The sequence below is a fragment of the Schistocerca americana genome, chromosome 3 (assembly GCF_021461395.2).
Source record: "Schistocerca americana isolate TAMUIC-IGC-003095 chromosome 3, iqSchAmer2.1, whole genome shotgun sequence".
In the NCBI taxonomy this organism is placed as follows: Eukaryota; Metazoa; Arthropoda; class Insecta; order Orthoptera; family Acrididae; genus Schistocerca; species Schistocerca americana.
Window position 1 is genome coordinate 150,634,253 of NC_060121.1, and position 23,011 is coordinate 150,657,263.

The window sequence follows — 23,011 nt, forward strand, 5'->3', positions numbered from 1 at the left end:
TTGTAAATAGCCTTTCGCTCCCTGTATTTTACCCCTGCCACCTTTAGAATTTGAAAGAGAGTATTCCAGTCAACACTGTCAAAAGCTTTCTCTAAGTCTACAAATGCTAGAAACATAGGTTTGCCTTTCCTTAATCTTTCTTCTAAGATGAGTCGTAAGGTCAGTATTGCCTCACGTGTTCCAACATTTCTACAGAATCCAAACTGATCTTCCTCAAGGTTGGCTTCCATTCGTGTATAAAGAATTCACATTAGTATTTTGCAGCTGTGACTTATTAAACTGATAGTTTGGTAATTTTCACATCTGTCGACACCTGCTTTCTTTGGGATTGGAATTATTATATTCCTCTTGAAGTCTGAGGGTATTTCACCTGTCTCATACATCCTGCTCACCAGATGGTAGAGTTTTGTGAGGACTGGCTCTCCCAAGGCCGTCAGTAGTTCTAATGGAATGTTGTCTACTCCCGGGGCCTTGTTTCGACTCAGGTCTTTCAGTTCTCTGTCAAACTCTTCACACATTATCATATCTCCCAATTCATCTTCATCTACATCCTCTTCCATTTCCATAATATTGTCCTCAAGTACATCGCCGTGTATAGTCCCTCTATATACTCCTTCCACCTTTCTGCTGTCCCTTCTTTGCTTAGAACTGGGTTTCTATCTGAGCTCTTGATATTCATACAAGAGGTTCTCTTTTCTCCAAAGGTCTCTTTAATTTTCCTGTAGGCAGTATCTATCTTGCCCCTAGTGAGATAAGCCTCTACATCCTTACATTTTTCCTCTAGCCATCCCTGCTTAGCCATTTTACACTTCCTGTCAATCTCATTTTTGAGACATTTGTATTCCTTTTTGCCTGCTTCATTTACTGTGTTTTTATATTTTCTCCTTTCATCAATTAAATTCAATATTTCTTCTGTTATCCAAGGATTTCTACTAGCCCTCGTCTTTTTACCTACTTGATCCTCTGCTGCCTTCACTACTTCATCCGTCAGAGCTACCCATTCTTCTTCTACTGTATTTCTTTCCCTCATTCCTGTCAATTGTTCCCTTATGCTCTCCTTGAAACTCTGTACAACCTCTGGTTTAGTCAGTTTATCCAGGTCCAATCTCCTTGTATTCCCACCTTTTTGCAGTTTCTTCAGTTTTAATCTACAGTTCATAACCAATAGATTGTCGTCAGAGTCCACATCTGCCCCTGGAAATGTCTTACAATTTAAAACCTGGTTCCTAAATCTCTGTCTTACCATTATATAATCTATCTGATACTTTCTAGTATCTCCAGGATTCTTCCATGTATACAACCTTCTTTTATGATTCTTGAACCAAGTGCTAGCTATGATTAAGTTATGCTCTGTGCAAAATTCTACCAGGCGGCTTCCTCTTTCATTTCTTACCCCCAATCCATATTCACCTACTATGTTTCCTTCTCTCCCTTTTCCCACTCTCGAATTCCAGTCACCCATGACTATTAAATTTTCGTCTTCCTTCACTACCTGAATAATTTCTTTTATCTCATCATACATTTCATCAATTTCTTCATCATCTGCAGAGCTAGTTGGCATATAAACTTGTACTAATTACAGTGACACATAAGTAAAATAAAAATATTAACATGATTAACAGCAATGCATACCAGCTACGAATACCACAAAAATATTCTGATGCAAGTATCAGAATCTATTTATCTAGTCATAAGTGCCGGTGGTGACCTGAATATGTCCACTGTTTATAAAAATAACTGAGGCCAGTAGAAGGCACTAATGCTACGGTACAGGGGTAACCAGTATTGTAAATACAATGGTTAAATGACATATGCATCATCATTACTTAAAATTACTTAACATGGCAAAATGGGAATCTGACAATGAAACATCATAGACATCAAAAGTGTGGGAAAAAAATCCATATAAAATGTGTGAAGATTAATGATAGAAAGCTACTAGCCTGGCAAATTGTGTAAGAGTCAGAATAAAAAATTTAAAAGTAACATCACATCTATAAATCAAAACCTTGCAGGATGACAAACAATTAAACAATACCGTAAGTGTAAGTGCATTAACAAGAGAGTGACTATCAATTAAAATCTTGAAAGCTGATGGCACATTCAGAGTGGAATCTCAGTGGTCCTGCCTTGTGGCTTCTCTGTAAGAAGTTTTTGTTTTCCTGTGGTGGAGCTTGCAGGATAATGCCCAGTCTCCTCATTGTTGCATTGCTGGCTGACACATAATCACTAACCAAACTGCTGTATGCTGGCCACCAGCAGTACACCACTAGTTTTCTGTTTGTAACAGATGTGAAAATGTCAGTGGCCAAAACTGAGAATTACAAATTGTACATTTTTTGTGACCAAGGCAGACTTTACAAATAAGTGCCATAACATGATTGCAGGCTCATTTACAGACTTTACGTCTTGAACTGATAAATAGTAATTTTGTTCTTCTATCTGACTAATGAATTGGAACTGTTACTTAAAAAGTTGTTGCTTGTGTATTTCATTCATTTGTTGCAAATTATGACACAGCATATACACTCAAGAGCAACTGAGCTGCAGGTGGCTACTTCTGTCACAGTGACAAAAGGAATAAATCAGCATTCATGTTACTGGAATGTCAGTCAAATGTTGATAAGATTTCAAAGTAGTGCAAAGATTAGCAACTTGCTTTAAATGCTCAGAAAAGCAAAATTTTTCATCTAAAATGATAATAATAACATGCAGTATCCTGTGACAACAATATCAATGAGCCCCAGTTCGAATCTGTCAACTTATACGAATACCTGCATATAATAATTCATAGGGATATGAAATGGAATGATCGCTTTGGCTGATTTACAAGATTATTTGGCAGATTACTAGGGAAATAGGGAAATCCAATCAGTCTACAAAGGAGATTGCTTAGAAAACACTTGTATTACCCATTCTAAAATGTTGTTCAATTGTTTGACACCCATACCAATAAGGACTAATGGGGTGTATAGAACATATGGAGAGGAGGGAATTATGAATAGTCACAAGTTTGTTTGTCCTGTGTGAGAGTGTCGTGGAGATGCTGGAGGAGCTGTACTGGCAGACACTTGAAGATCAATACAAACTATCCTGAGAAAGCTTCCATACAAAGTTTCAAGAATCAGCTTTAAATGGTGAACGTAGGAATACAATCTACTATGTTTCACTCCTGTAGGCATTGCAGTGAGAAGATTTGATTAATTACAGCCTGTGCAGAGGTTTTTAAACAATTTCTTCTTGTGCTCCATATGTGAATTGAACTAATAACTGGTACCATGGTGGCATGAGACGTGCTATCTTTCAAGTTATGTAGACAAGGGACTTTTCATTGTTCACTATATCAAAGAGTTATATGAATACCATATGCAGTAGGGAGACTGGCATCTCCAAAGAAACACTTCCATTGTGGGACTGCTAGTGGGTGTTATAAGCACACAAAAAGGTCAAATGGAGTGATAAGTTATGTTATTTGATGATACGAGCCAGTTGCATTGACATGGGTTGAAATGGAGCCCCTTATATGTCTGTCAGTGTCTCTCATCACAAGTGATGTAAAAACCTACCATCCGATCATGTGTACCCTTTTTACCTACAGCACCCCACAGGCAGTCTGTACCATCAATAATGCATTGACCCAACTCAGTATTTGCTCAGAATGGTTTTACAAAAACTACATGATCCTGACAGTGCTTATGTAGTTCCTAAGTCACCTGCTATTGTTCCTATTGATCTCACCTGAGATACCATCAGTAAGATGTTTCTGTCATGTACCCTATTTATGACCAATCTTGTTAATTTAGTGGTTTGATAGTGATGCATCAGGATGGCTGCGCAACTCTTTTGGTTTTCAACAATCCCTGCCGCGAATTGTGTCAGGGTTGAATGAAATGTTATACACTATTAGGTAGGCATCTAATTCAGTTTCTTGTGAAGTGTATGGACTTATACTATTCAACCATATAACCTTTCAATAAAAACTGTTGCTTTCATGAATAAAGGCAACATTTTGCAATTAGGATGGAATGTTTGTTAATAGCGCTTCTTTGTTATGCAAGTAGTTTCAGCTTACACAGGCATTTCAAGTCTACATCCAGAGGAAGTCACCAACCTCATGAAATGGCAGTGAACTCACATGAGTACTGCTTTTTGTGATGATTTACAAATTATAGTAGAAATGCAGCTGTTCATGGTGGTTCACAGTCAGTACACTTATGGCAGGGAATAGTTGCACACTGGCTATGCTCCATGAACATTAACATTTCGAAAATGGCTGTCCAATCCAAAAATAATTGTCTAACTAAGAAGGAATTTTAATGTACAACAAAAGTGAATAATGTTGGATTAATTCAACAAATTAATGGCTTCAACATCCCCTGTGAAGCACCTGTAGTTCGATCTACTTTACAAATGGTCATGTCCGTGTTAGTGTTCTTGCTTTCATATGAGTATGATATTTTACATTGTTTAGAGCCACAGTTAATTTATTTTCATTGTTTTTTAAGATAACAAAAATTTGTATGAAAAAAGTAATTATTTTTATTGATGTTAGTTAAAATAGAAGCCATTTCATTATACTGAAAATTTTATTTGTTTTCTCACAGCATGATTGATGATAAAAGCTTCCAGCTTAATTTTGAGAGCTTCTTAGTTGTTCTGTGCCTGCCTAGAATTATTGATAGCTTGACAACAACTTGTATTTCATAACACCACTGATAAATGTACATTTGGATATCTTAGTGTAGCTTTAGATGTAATAGATCTGTACTAAAAGATTTTTATTGATTGTCTTAGAGAGAGAGAGAGAGAGAGAGAGAGAGAGAGAGAGAGAGAGAGAGAGAGAGAGAGAGAGAGAGACATCAATTCTTGTACTAATTTTTCACATTGTAATTACACAGTACAACAAAAAGTGGAAACATGGAAAATGTAATAATGTATTTTAATATCATATCACTTTTTGATAAAACATTCACTTTCCTCTTGTTTTCTTAAAGATTTTCCCAGCAAACTTTGATTCTGACACTCCACACAAGAACATGTTTGTTCATCCCATAAGGACACGCTTCCTACGTATAGTGCCTCAGGAATACCACCATATCATTGCACTGAGGACAGAAGTTCTGGGTTGCTTCAATCCATACCGTGAGTATTCAGTTTTTGAACCATAAATTACATTTACACTGTGTGCAACAAGTGAATACTTTTTCTAATTGTTCAGTCAATTTAAAACTAATTATAGACTACACAGAATAAGGTGAGAAATAATAATTTAACACTGAATCTTATCTGATCTATTTCTCACAAATATGCCAGTCTTTTTCTGCTATAAACAGATTCATCAATAAAATTTAAAGCATATGTTACTGTTTTTTTATCAGAACAGGATGTGTTTACCAATGGCTTAAATCAAGGGTACAGAAATCCAGTTTAGAAATGACATAGACTCTGTAAGATTTTTAACGTTTTTTCATTGAGGTGAATGAGAAAGATAATGATTACAGGTGCTTGATGTTTGGAAGTCAGTCAGTTGTAAATCAGGAGAAAACTAATGGATTTTGAAACAACACAACAACTTCAATGATATTGTTCTATACAAATCTCTTGGGGGATCACGTTTAGTGGAGACCCAAGAGCAACAAAGACTCACCTGTTTCAGTAACTTGAATGAAATCTTTGCTGAAATTCCTTGTCAGATTTCAGAACTGTGTGTTGAATGCACAAGGAAACATCACATTTTCAACTTTTCGCAGTGTAACGTATAATACGTTAAATTTCAGGCATACAGCTGCACAAATAAAATTTCTTGCACTGATATATCAGCCATGTATCATCCGGCCATCTTCAGAGTAAGTTGCAAGACTGACGACGAGGTGCCAAGCATGGCCTTATATGCTCCACTGTGACAGTACATGCCTACGAGTTATAGACACTGGTTGGCAGCAAAGAAAGATGCTTACACACTCACTTGTGGTGAAGGTGTACAGACATTCAATTCGCTTATCAGTGTATGTTCAGTGGTGATGGCACCATGATGACTTCTCTGCAGTTTAATTGTCCCAAGAGCCAGATTCCATGCTTTGTCCAAATTAAAGCCATTATCTCCATTTACTAAATTATTAGCTGATCTAATGTCTATAGCTTCCTAGAAGACAGAATCCCAAAAGGAAGAGGTGGATGTTAGAATCTTCACATCACTGTAGTTCATGGAATGCCCTGTAATAATACGTAATGCTCGTACAATGTTTGGCCACAGCTGACTTGTCTGGCTGTGATAAGGGTGTGTATCTTTGATGTTCCACACATCTCTCATGCGTGTTGTTTGACCTATGTATGAATTCTCACAATTTCCGCAAGGAATCTGATACACACCTGCCTGATGAAGCAATAAATTTATGTGTAGGTTTACGAAATATCGGATGTCCTAATGTGCCATCAAATTTATGGTGAATGGCAACATCCGAAAAGGGGAGACAGCCATCTTTTCCTATTTCCATCGTAAATTTGATGCTAGCACTGATAGAATTCAAATGCTCAAGAAATCAATGTAATTAATCCTCTTTAAAGGACTCTTTATCTCTTATTGGCCAACATTTTGATAAGAACATCACAACCTTATGTGAACATGTGCTTTTGTCATCATATTTTCTCTTTAATGATGAATTTTATGAGCAGGTTGACGGAGTGGCTATGGGAGCTCCCTCTCTCCTCCGGTAGCTAATTTATTCATGGAAGACTTTGAGGATAAGACACTGGACTGCGCATGTTTTAAATCAGTGGCCTTGTGGAGGTACTGGACAACAAATTTGTAGTATGGCCGCATGGGATGGATGAATTGCATTGATTTCTTGAGCATTTAAATTCTATCCATGCTATTATCAAATTTACTATGGAAATAGAAAAAGATGGCTACCACCCCTTTTTGGATGTTGTCATTCGCCGTAAATTTGATGGCACGTTAGGACATCCCATATATTGTAAACCTACACATACAAATCTACATCTAAATGCCAATAGCTGCCATCACCCTTCACAGATCATAGGTGTCCTTAAATCCTTAGTGCGTAGGCTGCACTGTTTATCTGACAAAGATAATTTGCAAGAAGAGCTCACATACCTCGAGCATTTTTAAAGTAAATGGATTTTCTCCACAACAAACTCATAGAGCATTCAGTGCAGGTATGTGATGGGGAAGAAGATAGTAATTCCTTCAGATCAAGTGCATTTTTTTTCCCTATGTGGGTGCTCTTTCCTCAAAGATAGGTCCAACGAAGATTGCAGCTTTACTCGGTTCTGTAAAGGGTGTTTTATTGCTTCATAAGGCGGGTGTGTATCAGATTCCTTGTAGAAATTGTGAGAAGTCATGCATAGGTCAAACAACATGCACCATTCATGAGAAATATGTGGAACATCAAAGATACATATGCTTATCACAACCGGACAAGTCAAATGTGGTCAAACATTGTATTGATACAAAGCATTCCATGAACTACAGTAATGTGAAGATTCTAACATCCACCTCTTCCTTTAGGAATTCTGTCTTCAAGGAAGCTATAGAGATTACATTAGCTAATAATTTAATAAGCAGAGGTAATGGTTTTAATTTGGACAAAGCAGGGAATCCAGCTCTTGGGATAATTAAACTGCAGAGAAGTCATCATGGTGTCATCACCATTGAACATACATCGATAAGCAAATTGAATGTCTGAACGCCTCCACCACAGGTGGCAAGTGTGTAAGCATAGTTCTTTGCTGCTGACGAGCATCTGTAATTCGCAGGCATGTACTGCCGCGGTGGAGTATATAAGGCCACGCTTGGCACCTTCTCATCAATCTTGCAATTTACTCTGAGGATGGCTGGATGATACGCGGCCAATATATCAGTGGAAGAAATTTTATTTGATCATCTACATGCCCCAAATTTAATGGGGTATCACCAATCTGGTCTCATATTTTAAAGAGAAAAAAGCACACTAAGAAGATATCAGCCCCAGCACAAAAATTTGGACCATAATTCTGATAGTACACAGGTATGATCTTCTGAATGTTAAATACTGTGTGAAATGGTTGTTTGTTACTCACTCCACCCCACTGCAGCTGCCTAATTCTCAGGCACAAAGTGCCATACAACGGAGTGAGTCAGAGGTTCGTGTTCATAATTTCAGTCAACCAACAACTGATAGTTTTTGTTCATTGTATCAGAGTATGTCATTTACAACCTGTAGCTGGTGTCAGATATATCTTTACTTTTAACAGTTTTATGTTGCTATTTACAAATGTGGTGTAAATTAATGAAATAAATAAGTGCATCATTACAGATATAGTGTATCACTATTTAATGAGTAACATCACTGTTGTGCACTACTTTCTTTGGATTAAGAAACTGATACTGTTAAAGTGATGCAGATGTGCTAGTATTCTAAGTTGTTGTCACAATTAAATTGTAAATTGAAAATCATTTACTTCATTTCATAATAATTCTTCCGTATATTGGGTTTATTCATTGTGATCTCGAGGGATAATATTGAACACGTATATGGATGATGCTGATGTTTTATGTGCCCTTTGAATGATCAGTATTAAAAGAATCACTTTTGGAATAGCAAGTCTTAAACTGTTGATGGTTTACAGCAACCAGCCACAAATTTTTAGGTTACCTCATTTAAAAAGTATCATTACTGCTCTCAAATTTTTTGCAAGTCATCATCAGATGGTTTTTTCCATGCTTTCAACAAAACAATTTATACGTTGTTTCGTATGAGTTGCCCTAGGAGAAACAACAAGTCACAGTTACAAATTTGCAACCAAAATGATGCACTACAGATTTGTGTTTAAATGCAGCTTATGTGAAAGGTCCATCTGGCTCATTTGTTTTTTCAGTTTTCTTGCAACAGAATATATTCTCAATGATTTCAATGCAAAAGCAAATGTACCAGATGGACATTCTTTGTAATTTGCATTCCAACACAAAACTGTAGTGTAACAATTTTGGTTACACATTTGTAATTGTGAATTACTGTTTACCCTTGGGCAGCTCACAGGAAACCAATGTATAATTTGTTTTGATGAAACCATTGAGAAAACTGTCTGGTGATGAATTGTGAAAATTTTTCGATCAGCAATGATACTTTTTGATAAAGTAACCTAACACCAATTTGTGGCTGGTTCCTGTACACCATCAACAATTTATTTCATAGAACAGCCGTGGTCTCTAACCATTTCTTTATCTGACAAAATAGCAATTCTTGTTTCAAAAATAAAATATTTTCCATGGAAATTATTTAAATCTATTAAAAAATGGATAAATTACAATAGATTTCACAAAATGATGATAATAATGGATTTTAATACAAAAGCTGGATAATAATTAAAGAATACTCATTTAGTGGGAAACTTCGGGTGTAATACCAGATGCAACAGTCTTTATGTTGTAGGAATGACACCTTCATCTGTATTTATGGGGCCTTTTTTAAATTTTCAGTTGATTTCTGTGTTACATTACACCATCTTCACACCCCTCTGTGATATCAGGTGATCACGTGGGTAGTGGAAAATCATTATTTATCTCAAAGATGATGCAAAATATTGATGTCCAGTATGCTGGACCTTTTTCCTTTCACCTGCTTTGTGATGATGCCTTAGTAAAGTGCAATGATCTATAGCTCATTGTGCAATCACTTTGTGTGGCATGCATCAACAGAATGTTGAGACCGTTCAAACAGCCATCTGATGAAACTGCACATGCACGGATGGCCACTCAGCACCTGCATCTTTCACAGACTTTGCAGTGACTAGATAAAAAGTTCTCGGTTAATGTGACACATCAAATTCAGAGAAAATCCCAAGCTTTCAATTATTTCCTCCATCATCTTTATCAGGGACTGTGGCACAAGCCTGTGATTGGACTTTCAGCCTGATTGCCGATAGAGTGGAGCCCTCCTACCCATGACAGCACTAGGAGGTGCAGGGGTAACGTGTCCCTCAACCTGGCCACCCTTTGCTGTGGTACTCATATTGACAGCTGGCTGAGTGGACCTGGAACTGTCCTGGAGGGACTGCAACAAGGAAAAGTCTTTCCTCCTACCTGAGTTGGAACCCTGGATCCCCAATACCAGAGGCTAGCGGTGTCCCTTCTAGATTATACATCCTGTATTAGTGGCAGGGGAAGGCAGGAAAGTATTGAAAGAGAGAATCACAAACAATAGTTATAATAACAATTGGTGGGTGTAATAAACCTCTGTAATGAGTACAACTTTAAATAATCGGTTTCCTTCATTTAAACCAATGAGACAAGAACAGCTCATCATATTCTTAAAGTCATTTAATGGCACTTTCCTTTTCCATTGGAGTGACCAGAAAAGCGTGAGAGTCATAATAACTCAGTTTGAAACTGATGTTCTTCAATGGGGTGTGTTGCATTTGAAAGAATTTGATTTTTACACTGACTTTGAGAATTCCTTATGAGCTAGATATCGGAGTGAAGGGACTCAGAAGAAGTTGATAGTAGAAGTATTGAGCTCACAATCTTATGATACTTGTTGGCAATGTTATAGATAGTTTATGGAAGGACATCTGACCAGCCTGCCCTTCCTTTTTATCTTTCCAACATATGCATTTCTACTCCCTGACTAAGACACCACTAAGATGATGATGATGATATTCGGTTTGTGGGTCACTCAGCTGTGCAGTTATCAGTGCCCGTACAAATTCCCAACATTTGCTCAGTCCAATCTCGCCACTTTCATGAATGATGATGAAATGATGAGGACAACACAAAAATCCAGCCATTACACTGTATCCTGTTATTACTCTGAGTGGTTTGTATGATTTAGTGGTAGTAGTCATATAATGTCCACTGTCTAGAGGTCTGGAACGTATGGCCTGTTTACTTGTTCTTGTAGTATGGGCAAAATTAATCAGACTGTATCATTTGAAGAATACCATTTCTAAAATAATAATACAAGTCATTCAGGATTGTTATCTTAAAAATGTAGGCAAATCTAAATGTCTCCTGTCACAAAATGGTTCAAAGTTTCTGGCACAAAAGTTTAGAGATTATTTTTTATTTGAGAAGGGAGAATCATGTGTCGATATCAAGATATCATCCGCAAGCCAAACCTTCCAAAAGGATGATGAAAGAATTAGTACAGATTTGAAATTTATAATACTTACTGTTGAAATAGACATACCAAATTGGTGGAGTTAGTACCAGACACTAAAGTCATATTGAACAAATCACAACATTCTGCCAACAAATTCTTATCTTTAAAGGTCACAGGTTAAAGCAGAGTGAGAACCTTTGATTGAATGGGTATATTGGCTGCTGGAAAATATTAAAGAATTGCATGATTTAGAAGCATAGATCCACGAATATCTTTTAGAAGGTGGGGAAATACGTAAGAGGTGTTGAAGAAAGATAAAATCTCTAGAATGTAAGGAAAGAGATTTGGTATTATTAAAGAGCCACAAATGAAGTATGAAAAGTGAGAAGGTGCTAAAGAAGCTTTTACATTTTTTTGAGGGTCACTTTATAATTAGAAAAGTGACATATCCAAAAAAGCAGTAGTAGCATTCCGAGCTCCCAGCATTTGACTTTTGCGATCTGTCCGTATACAAATATACAACTCCTCTTCATCAGTTAACCTATGATTGGCTGTTAAAAATAGGCAGATGATTGTACCTCCATGGTGCCTGCATGGTTGGGAAAGGAGTCTTTGAAGGTCACTTTGTGTCAGTAAGATCTGTGTTGTATTTGTGAGTGTGTATCACCAAGTAACTGAGGAACAATGCAACTGAAAATGAACATTGCATCTCCCACCAGTTGCAAACTACATTCTGTAATTCACTTTATGCAAACAGAAAGATTTGTTGTCGATGGTGTCATGTATAGGGGATTAAGAGCGATGTGCTGTGAGGGAATGTTGCAGAATAATCAATGATGGTTGCATGGATTAGTATCATGAAAATGGTCAGGCAAGACATTCATAAGTGCCTGATGAACTTTTTTCTATTTTTGCCTCTAGCCTACAACATTCAAGTAATCCATGTTTAGAAAATACAAGAAACTCCTATGTATTGGCCTGTTTTTGGTTTAAGTAGAAGCACTGTGGTGTGTACTGTCTGTTCAATACATTGAAGAATGTATAATATTTTGAATTCTTGATGCTTGGGATCTGCAGTTGAAATATTTTTTTGGAAGACATCATCTTTCTGCTGATCACTGTAGTATTTTATTTTCAATAGAGAACTGAGATTTTGGAACATAGGCTATTCTATGTGTTTCTGCAATGTAAGCACATTTGTTATGTAGTTCGTAATATGCATTATTGTACACATTTATGTTATAAAATGGATACAATCAACTGGTCTCTATTGTGGGTTGCCTATCCAATGGCTTCCAAATGCAACAAAAATTTGTTTTTCAGTATTTCATTTAATTATCCACCCAATTTAAATTCCTGTCATAAGCTGCTCATTAGGAGGTATAACTGTACATTACAGGTTTAACACTATTAGTCAGTTATTAAAGTCATCAACTGTGGACATGTCTTGAGGAAGTTACTTCTTTACTACTTACTGTTAGTGACACTGTTCACAACTAATTTTTCAGTCAGTGCACATGTATACCACTGAATGTATCTGTAAAACTGTATCATTGTATGCCACATAGTACAGGAGATGTGGCATCATAAACTTTGAGATGCATGAAAAACTAGCTTTTCTAAAAACGTGTTTGATTCTTTACGGAAATGGGGAGGGATCCCTGCTTTTTGTGACCAACACATTGCTATTTATACCATCCAAGGGCAGCTCATGGATGATCTCAAACTTTCAACAGGTCACAATTTCCTCCCATTTGCTTCTAAAGTGGAATCAGACTGCTGTGTGCTCAGATGGCATTCTTGAAAACTCACATTCTGTGTAAAGCAATAACTCAGCCTAGCACACAGATTTCACCTGCCAGATATAAGCAATTCACAATGTACTCTGCTTAGAATTTGGGAAGTTATTTTCTACTCTACCTATTAGTGAAATATGATTTAAAAATATTGACATGAAAAATTCTTTTCTATTATAATGCACATAAATACTGTGCTGTTTTGAATACTCTTTAATATTGTACAGGGTAAATGTAAATAAAACTGATAAACTGCAGGGATGGATTCCTGACTGCAAATGGTGGAAAAAGGTCCTATGAATATGTGCTCGGAAATGCGCCATTGCTATGATAGATGGTGCTGCCAAATGTAAGTTCCTCTGACCATGTACCATGTGTTCCTTGTGTGTTTCAGGCTGTGTGATTGGCACAGCATACTGTAAGCAGCAGAATGGTCCAGCATTCATGTTGCCAATAAGCCGAGGTGGTATTTTTCTAGGGCCAAGCAGATGGAAATGGTCAAGAGGCAATACGACTGTACCAAAATAGGTACTCTCACAGGCACCAACTACATCATATAACACTTCAAGCACTTTGGTCATTTGTGTGATCATGGGTCCTTTCAGACATATGAACATTGTGTGATGTGGCTGGTGTCTGTGAGGATGCTTGTTTTGGAATAGCTGTGCTGCCTCTCAATTGTTTGCATCTGCTTGACCATTCACAAACACCATCTCAGCTGGTTCCTGACATGAATACCAGACCATTCTGCTGCTTAGAGTACACTGATCAATCACACAGCCCACTACACAAAAGGAACACATGGCATGTGCTCAGAGGAACTTTCATTCATCACCACCACCTACCAATGCAACGATGCATTTCCATGTTCATAGGAGCTTCTTTTCTATTAACCAACAAACTGTAAATTTAGACCTCTCTTTTTTATGAGCAAATATTATGAATTTTACTGAAAATTGAGTAAATCTGCTCAAAGTGACTATTTTTTCCTAACATGCCATGTAAATTGAAAGATATTTAACATGTGTCAAATATTACAGCTACTCCAGCACCAACACCACCTCCTCCACCACCACCACCATGTCCTTCTTGTCCTGGATTACCACTAGAGCTCCAGGAGGACACTTCAGCATGTGACTGCCATCGTGCTAACACACTGTGGAATGGTGAGATGTGTGTCAACAGGTCACAGTGTCCCTGTTTTGTTGGACACATTCCGTAAGTAAATGTTCTGTGTAACAGACTTATAATGATTTTTAATAATGAAAAATGTGTTTCATACATCAGTTAATAATTCTTCACTGAAATGAAATACTGTCTATGGAGATAATTATAATGGTGCATGATTAACAGTTAAACAGATTTCATTTTTCAAGCGTCATTGTATATGAAACCCATTTTAAGATGCTTGTAATTGTGTCACATTTTAACTCACTGACTATCTCGCATGCACTTTGTCATCAATGAAACATAACCTCACTACAGGTGATCTTTATTTTATGAGCTTGGTTTAACACTGACCCATGAAGTCACACAAAAGAGAACAGTGTTGGATTTATATATGATTTGTTTGCAGTCTTAATAACTTATACGTGGTAAATTGTTTGCAAGGCTCTGTCAATTTTTTTAGATCTTTAGTTTATTTGTGCAATAGGTAATTACATTCTTTTATTAAATTTGTCGCATGATGTGATAATGATGTGCTTCTATCCAGTATTAATTCAGTTTCATATCAGTTCCCAACCAAAGATCTGTATTCTTCTGCAGATTTTTTTAGTTTTTGTTTTTACTTCCCTTCTTTCCACATATTGAATAATTAGATTCTGAAAATGCTAAACTAGATGAGAGTGAGTTTGTGTCAGGCATATGTCTTGATTTATCAAAAGCTTTTGACATCATTGACCATAATGCCCTACTACAGAATCTTGACCAATTAGGAATTAGACGTATATCCAATCAGTGGCTCAGGACATACCTATGTGGATGTAAACAGGTGGTTGAAGTGCAATGTACTGACCATAACAAAATCAGCTACAACTATTTAGAATATGAAAATGTGAAATACAGTATCCCTCAAGGATCAGTATTAGGACCAATTCTGTTTCTCCTCTATGTCAGTGACCTTATATACAACAAGTATTGCCAAACTACCCTCCAGTTTGCAGATGATACAAGCTTCTTTATTAGTGGGGAAACAGAAGAAAAACTAAAAGAGTCTGCTATCCAAACAATGAACAACATAGAACAGTGGTTCAGCTATAACAAGCTAATTATAAACAAAGAAAAGACATGAACTTCTACAATATATAAGGAAGGTATCACCCAAATATACAAATAGAACTAAGGGACAGAGTTCTTGACAGTGTTGACAGCATAAAATTCCTGGGACTCTGACTCCAGAACAACACAAAATGAGAGGTACACATTGAATATCTACAAAGAAAACTAAGCAAAACACGCTGCATGATGAGGATCTTAAAAAGTTGTTGCAGTAAAGCCAGCCTGTTAAATGTATACTACTCATATGTGATTCTGTAACTAAATATGACGTGAATCTCCTGAGGCAATACAACAACAAATATGAAACTTTTCAGGATGCAAAAGAGAATATTAAGAATTATTAAAGTGGTAAACAGTAGCAAATCATGCAGACCCTTATTTAAAAAAATTTCAATTCTTCCTCTTCCTTGCATTTTTATCTACAAAACGTTAGTTTTAATAAATCAATATATTGATAGACACCCAGATGTCTTATTAAAAAATGAAGACATACATGCAAACAATACAAAACAAAAATCTGATCTTCATATGAAGCAGGTGAGAAAATCATTGTGGCAAAAAGACTATCTGTATATTGGGATAAAAATTTACAATAATCTGCCTAACAATATTAAATCAGTAAGTAAACTCAGTAGTTTTAAGACTGAACTAAAGACATATTTAATCGCCATTTCATTTACAGTCTGACAGAGTACCTAGAAACTAAACAACAAAAATAAATATGCATTATGAATATTCTACTTTGTATGTTGTGTCTAATGTTTGTTGTACATGTGATTCTCTGCTAAATTACTTAAGTATCTAGTCCCTAGGAATGCAGTACAAACTATACTTTATGTTGTAAAGACTTAACCATGTCCACTATCCTTGTATATATTCTATACGTGTAGGATTAGAAGGACTAAATAAATACAAGGAGCAGTCTATGATTGTGGGACATGTGATCAGCATATCGCCAATCTCTCTGAATCCTGGTGACTGCTGGTGTTGCTTTATTCAGGCATCATATTACACATTCATTCACCAAATTCCATAAAGAAGGGGGACCTTTGGGGATGTGAAATTAGTTAAGGCATCCATTCATAAAAGATAAGCAAATCAAGTCTACAGAAGAATGCTGAAGATTAGATGGGTAGATCATGTAACTAATGAGGAGGTACTGAACAGAGGTGGGGAAAAGAGAAATTTGTGTTACAATTTGACTAGAAGAAGGGATTGGTTGGTAGAACACATTATGGGGCATCAAGGGATCACCAGTTTAGCACTGGAGGGAAGTGAGTGTGTGTGTGGGGGGAGGGGGGGTGGGGTAAAATCATAGAGGGAGACCAAGAGATGAATACACTAAGCAGATTCAGAAGGATGTAGGTTGCAGTAATTACTGGGCGATGAAGAGGCTTGCACAGGATAGAGTAGCATGAAAGAGGCTTGTACAGGATAGAGTAGCATGGAGAGCTGCAGCAAGCCAGCCTTTCAACTGAAGACCATGACAACAACAACAACAACAAGCAAATCATAGAAACTTAATTTGTGTACTATATTAACAATAAACTATTCATCAACTCCTTAGTTATATCCATGTTTATGACCGCTAAATTTAATCAAGGAAATTTGCTATGTAACTAACAGGACATTTCAATCTTTGATTCTACTAATTCAGATAATTTGTGAAAAGAATGGCTGACGAAGTATGTTATCAATTTTGTTTTGAACTGGTTGGGGTTTACAATCTCTTGCTTTGTGTTAAATGGGAAGATGTTAAGTAGCTGAATATACATGCACTGGGTTACACAACTTGCCTCTGAGACCTACACAATGAGGCAAATGCTACATAAAAATTATTTTTGGCCCTTTTTTGTGATTGTGTACATCAAAGTTCAGATGAAGCTGTTTTTCATTGTTATCAACAAAAACCATTAAGGAGCAAATATATTGGAAAGTGAGTGTGTGAAGTCCAAGATCCTTAAAAAGACTACTTTAAGGTGTATTGTTATCTGCTTTACATAACATTATTCCTGCCTGTTTCTGTTGAACAAACACTTTACTTACTTTAGGTGTACTTCCCAAGAAAATAATTCCATGAGAAAACGTGTAAAATAAACCAACACTGTTTTCAATGGCTCAATACAATGGGAAATGCTTATAAGAGCAAAACGTGCTGAACTGAGATTCTTAGTTCATTTATTTATATGTTAGCTCTATTTTAACTTCTTTATCCAGCTGGACACCAGGGAATTTCACAGAGGATGTTTCATTTAGTGCATCTGCATTGATGTACGATTCTGGTGCTAGCTGGCTATTTTTGTTTGTTTGAAATTGTATAGCATGAGTCTTTGTGTGATTAAGACTTAAATTGGTGGCTCTGAAGCACTTGTAGGCTTACTAAAGTACCATCTGAGTTGTGTTTTGTAAATCTGAGTTTGCACCTGTGATTAGTATGCTTGTGTCATAATCAAACATTGCAGTTTTTTAATTAAAGTCATTGGAAAATTGTTTATGTAATTTAAGGACAAGAGTGAACCCAGTAGCAATCCTTGTAAGATGCTACAACTTGTATTCTCACATTGTGAGGTCAGCTCTATACCTGTGACAGTCTGGCAGTGTTTCTATACCTGTGACAGTCTGTCAGTGTAAACCTCTACTTTCTGCCATGAATATAAAATTCCATCCATCCACGCAAGTCTGTAACTAGACACAATTCATAACACCCTTGTTTGCCAATCATAATTTTCTGATCCACATGGTCAAAGGCATTGTCAAGATCACAAAATGTCAGAGACATAGTTCAAACTGAACTTCCCCTTGGACTCTATTCATCTTACAGACTAACAATGTAAGGAAAATATAGACTGATATTTGCCATAAAGATGATATGTTAAGTTGCAGACAGGTGCAGTTAAAAGACATTTACACATTAGCTTTTGGCTGCAACCTTCATCAGAAAAAGAACAAGAAAGATAAACTTACACACATTCATTCATACAGCCAAGCACACCTCACTCACACATAACCATCATCTCTAGTAGATCAGAGGAGGAGGAGGAGGGGGAATGGAGTGAAAAAGAAAAGGAACATGGGAAGATGGACAGTTGTGTTGGCAGAGGGCAGTACACTAATATGGTGGGAGATGAGAATATGGCAGATATGACAGGACAGAGGGGAGGAAACTGATAGGTGGAGGGTGTGTGGACAATATACCACAGGTTGACGTCGACTGTAATGATTCCAGGAGCAGAGAGTGTGTTATAAGGCTATCTCTCATTTTTGCTCTTCAGAAAAGCTGTTCCTGAAGGGGAGAATCCAGATGGCTCAGGTAGTGAAGCAGCCATTGAAATCAAGCATGTTATGTTCAGCTGCATATAGTTCCATGGGTAGTCTACTCTGCTCTTGGCCACAGTTTAGAGGTTGCCTTTCATCCTGGTTGACAGCTGGTTGGTAGCCATACTAATATAAAAATCTGTGCAGTGATTGCAGCAGAGCTGTTATGTGGCATGGCTGCTTTCACAGGTGCCCTCGCCTCTGATTGCTAGGATGAGCCTGTGACAAGACTAGAACAGGAAGTGCTGAGAATGTGGGTTGGGCAGGTCTTGCACCTGGGTCTTCACAGGATATGATCCTTGCGGCAAGGGGTTGAGATTGGAAGTGGCATATGGATGGACTAGGATTTTGTGGAGGTTTTGTAAGCAATGAAATACCATTTTAGAAGGGGTAGGAAAGGCCTTGGGTAGGATGTCCCTCATTTCATGGCACGATGATAGATAATCAAAGCCCTGACAGAGGATGTGGTTCAGTTGTTCCAGTCTGGGTTGGTACTGGCTGATGAACTGACACTCCTTTATGGCTGGTTCTTGGAGTGGTGGGAGGATTGGAGATGTGAAGGGAAATGGCATGGGAGATCTGATTGTGGACTAAGTCTGGGGTATAGTTCCTGCCTGTGAAGGCGTTGGTCAGACCTTCAGCATACTGGGCAGGGGTGTTCTTGTCCCTGTAGATACACTGCTCCAAGCTGGCCAGGTTGTAGGAGGAGGGGGGGGGGGGGGACTTTCTGGGGTGGAAGGAATGACAGCTGCTACAATGCAGGTATTATTAGTGGTTGGTGGGTTTAATATGGTCAGAGGTGCGGATTGAGCTGCCAGAGAGGTCAGTGTCCAGGAAGGTGGCATGCTGAGTTGAAGAGGACCAGATGAAGCAGATGGGAGAGAAGGTGTTGAGGTTGTGAAGGAATGAAGATAGGAGTTTTTGCTCTGAGTCATCAGTGAACTTGAGTCAGATTTTGGGAGGCTAGGAAGGTCTCTTCTAGATAACACATAAACAGGTTTGCATTGGAGGGCACTATGTGGGTGCCCATGGCTGTGTCGCTAAACTGTGACCGAGAGCAAAGTAGATCACTCTGTGGCACAACATGCAGCTGAACCTAACATGCTTTATTTCAATGGCTGCTTCAGTACCCAAGTGATCTGGATTGTCCCCTCCACCACCAGCTTTTCTGAACTGCTCCCAAAACTATCCAAGCCTCAACCTGTGGTAGTATATTATCACCACACCCTCCACCTAACAGTTCCCACACCCTCTGTCATATCACCCCCACCTTTTTCTTGTCTCCCATCCTCTTTGTATGTCACCCTCTACAGACACACCTACCCATCTTTACCCACTCCTTTCCTTTTTCGCTCTGTTCTCCCTCTCCCTCTCAAACTCCCTGCCCCAACAATGCACCTGTTGGCAGTCCAGTCCCTTCTCACACTGCCAGACAGCGCTCTTCTATCCTCTCACCCTTACACTTCTGTCCCTTTGCCTTCCCTGCCCCCTCCAGGTTGCTGCTTCCATTCCACATGACAGCTGCATTCTGGTTTGAAATGCTGGAGATGACGATCATGTGTGAGTGAGGTGTGCTTGCTTGTGTAAATGAGTGTGTGTGTGTGTTTTTTTTTTTTTTTTTCCTCTCTCTTTCTGATGAAGGCTGTTGTGGAAAGCTAATGTGTAAGTGTCTTTTAACTGTGCCTGTCTGCAACTTAACGTGTTGTCTTTATGGTAAGCAGCAATCTATCTTTTCCTTACATTGTTGATATTCTATCCCGAGTTTCAATTGTTTCATCTTACAAATTATACACTTCTAAAAGTTGATTGCATATCTCATTGTAGCAGTGGCGGAGTTTTATATGTTTGCTGTGATTTAAAACTGAAGATAGTAAGTATGTCAGATGCAACTGGTGAAAGAGGAGCAGACTTCTGGTTTCTCAAAATAAATGTATGTAGTCATAAGATTTTAGTCAGAGCAATGTATAAACCATCCAGAATCACTGTGGTATCACCCTTCCAATCAGCCTTGTCCTTGCTAGTGTCACAGTTCAAATATGTAATCATTATGGGAGACACAAATACAGACGTGCAGCAAAACTCTCATTTTGCATGGAGTATAAGATGACTCTAATGATGTGCATGTTACACCTCTGGATCACGTACCTACACCCTAATTGATATAGCTGAAATAAAGAGGCCACATAAAATGATTTGTGTCAGTCAGACTTCTCATCCAGGCCTTTTTACCCATGAAACCATATTTTTAATGTACTCCACACAGACAACCAGAGAAAAACCTAAACTACTTCCCTACAGAAACTTAAAATATATTAACCATGATGCCCTACCAAAGAACTATCTAGGTTTGATATTCAATGGCAGGATATAAGCTATAATCTGACCTTAAGTGCTTAAGTCCAGGAATTCAATAGCAGACATACCGCACTTTATGAAAAACATGGCCTTCCACATTCTGTTCAAGTAAAGAAAGCTACTGGTCCATGGTTGACTATGGAATTATGCCAAATTAATAAATGAGATTCTGCACATAGAAGGTTCATATGAAATTCAACATCTGAATTTTATTAAGTATACAGAAAGCTGTGGAACAAACAAAGTAAAATCTGCACAGTACCAAAGTCAGGCATTCCTGCTATGTTGTACACAGTGAGTCAAATACTGTAGCTCTGTGAAAAAACAATATATCTCTGATTTAGGAAAGGCAAAATGTGATCCTGCTTTTCAGGCTGCTATAGAGAAATTAAATGATTTTCTCTGAACTGCAGTCAGCTCTCAAGTTACAATAAATTTTCACACACTACATAGCAATTTCGTGACAGGCACAATTTTCTTAAAAGTTGTTTCTACACACCCAGTACATAAAGCAGTCATGATAATCTGTTCTGAGGCAGTAGGTAATGATGGAATGAGTATAAATATGATAAAAAATGCTGCTGATATTGTAATTTCAGTTCTCACAGACATCTTCTGTCTCTCTGTTGTTAGTGTTGCATATCCTATTGAGTAGGAGCAAACTGTAATGCAACTAATACTAATGAATAATCACCCATAATCACTAGGCAAGTACAGGCTGAACTACATGTCACTCACAGTAGGTAAAGCCTATGAGTTTATTGGTAACGAACAACTGATGGATACCCTGAAACTTGTACTATCCTGTATAAATATAAGTGAGGCTTCCAAAAACATGATAGCATATCAACTTCATTAATTAAAGTGACTGCCGACATCAAACATGCCATGAATGAGTGTGGTGAAGCAAGCATTGTAACACTGCTTGATTTCAATAAGGTTTCTGACACTGCTGATTTCAATATATTATCTGTGAAAATGAAACATCAAAATTTCTCAAACTGCAGTATTGCGCTTCAAAGGAAAATGAATGAAGATTAAAGCTTAATGTATCCTGTCAACAGTGAGATTATTAGAGATGGAGCACAAGCTTGGATTAGGGAAGGATGGTAAGGGAATCACTCATGTCCTTTAAAGGAACCACCCCGGCATTTGCCTTAAGCTATTTTGGGTAGTCAAGAAAAACATAACTATGGATTGCCTGATGGGTATATGAACTGTTGTCATCCCGAATGTGAGTCCAGTGTGATAACCACTGTGCCTAGTTCCTCAATATATTGCAATTTGAGAGATATCTCTAAACAACATATCAATGAGTTGTCTCTGTTAGAGAAGTCATCATGGGAACATGTGTTCACTGTAGTCACCCAAGGTTCTGTCCCAAGCTGATTGGATTTTGTACTATATATAAATGATATTTCATCTGTGCTACATGTTTATAGCTACCACTTATATGTTGATGACATTCGGGTGTATCTAAGCACCAGCCTGTTGTAATCCTGACTTTAGGACCAGCAGCATCTACTGAACACAATAAACTTCTGTAGCAACAGATTAAAATTTGATCATTGCTCCAGGACACCAAATAGTAATAGTTGTTAATGGACATTGATAATAGCCATAGTTCCAGATAGAAATTTATATGTGATAGTTCATGATTGAAACTGATATAATTCCAATCACTACTGATTCACTGTGCACATCTATTCTGTGTATGATTGTAAGTAAAGTTCCTTTAAGTTTAGCAATGATGGGAAAAGCACATTCATAAGTTGAAGCACTTCAAACCCAAATTAGTCAGTGTAAATCACAGTGGCAGTCTTAGTTCTTTGATAGAGACAAAGCCAGACAATAGCAGCTACAAAAGAATTCGCTCCTGACAGGCCTTTTGTTTGTCTGCTATGGAACTTCACATAACTGTTGTTCCCACAGCATGTGCCTTTGTCTGGCATGTGTGATGTTACACATATTATTATGTCCATATTTACTGCACAGCATGAAGTACATTTCTACTGCTGTATCAAGTGTGAATGACCACCTTCATCTGACATTGTGGTGCATGCAGAATCAAGGTCTTAAACTAAAATGAGCATCAATGAGCGGCAGAAGCATTTGTGAGAGATGATGTGAGAGACTTGTCTCCCTACATAGCTCCCCTGTTAAGTG

At 37.7% G+C, this 23,011-nt stretch overlaps 1 protein-coding gene across 1 annotated transcript in view; it reads left to right on the forward strand.

Annotated features, from left to right (window-relative positions):
• The window catches only part of LOC124605103 (hemocytin), a 569,639-nt gene that overhangs the window by 336,788 nt on the left and 209,840 nt on the right, over positions 1-23,011 (forward strand). Inside the window, exons 47-48 of the mRNA XM_047136554.1 lie at positions 4,995-5,142; positions 13,936-14,113. Of these exons, the coding sequence (XP_046992510.1) occupies positions 4,995-5,142; positions 13,936-14,113 (326 nt within the window). The remainder of the gene's footprint in view (positions 1-4,994; positions 5,143-13,935; positions 14,114-23,011) is intronic.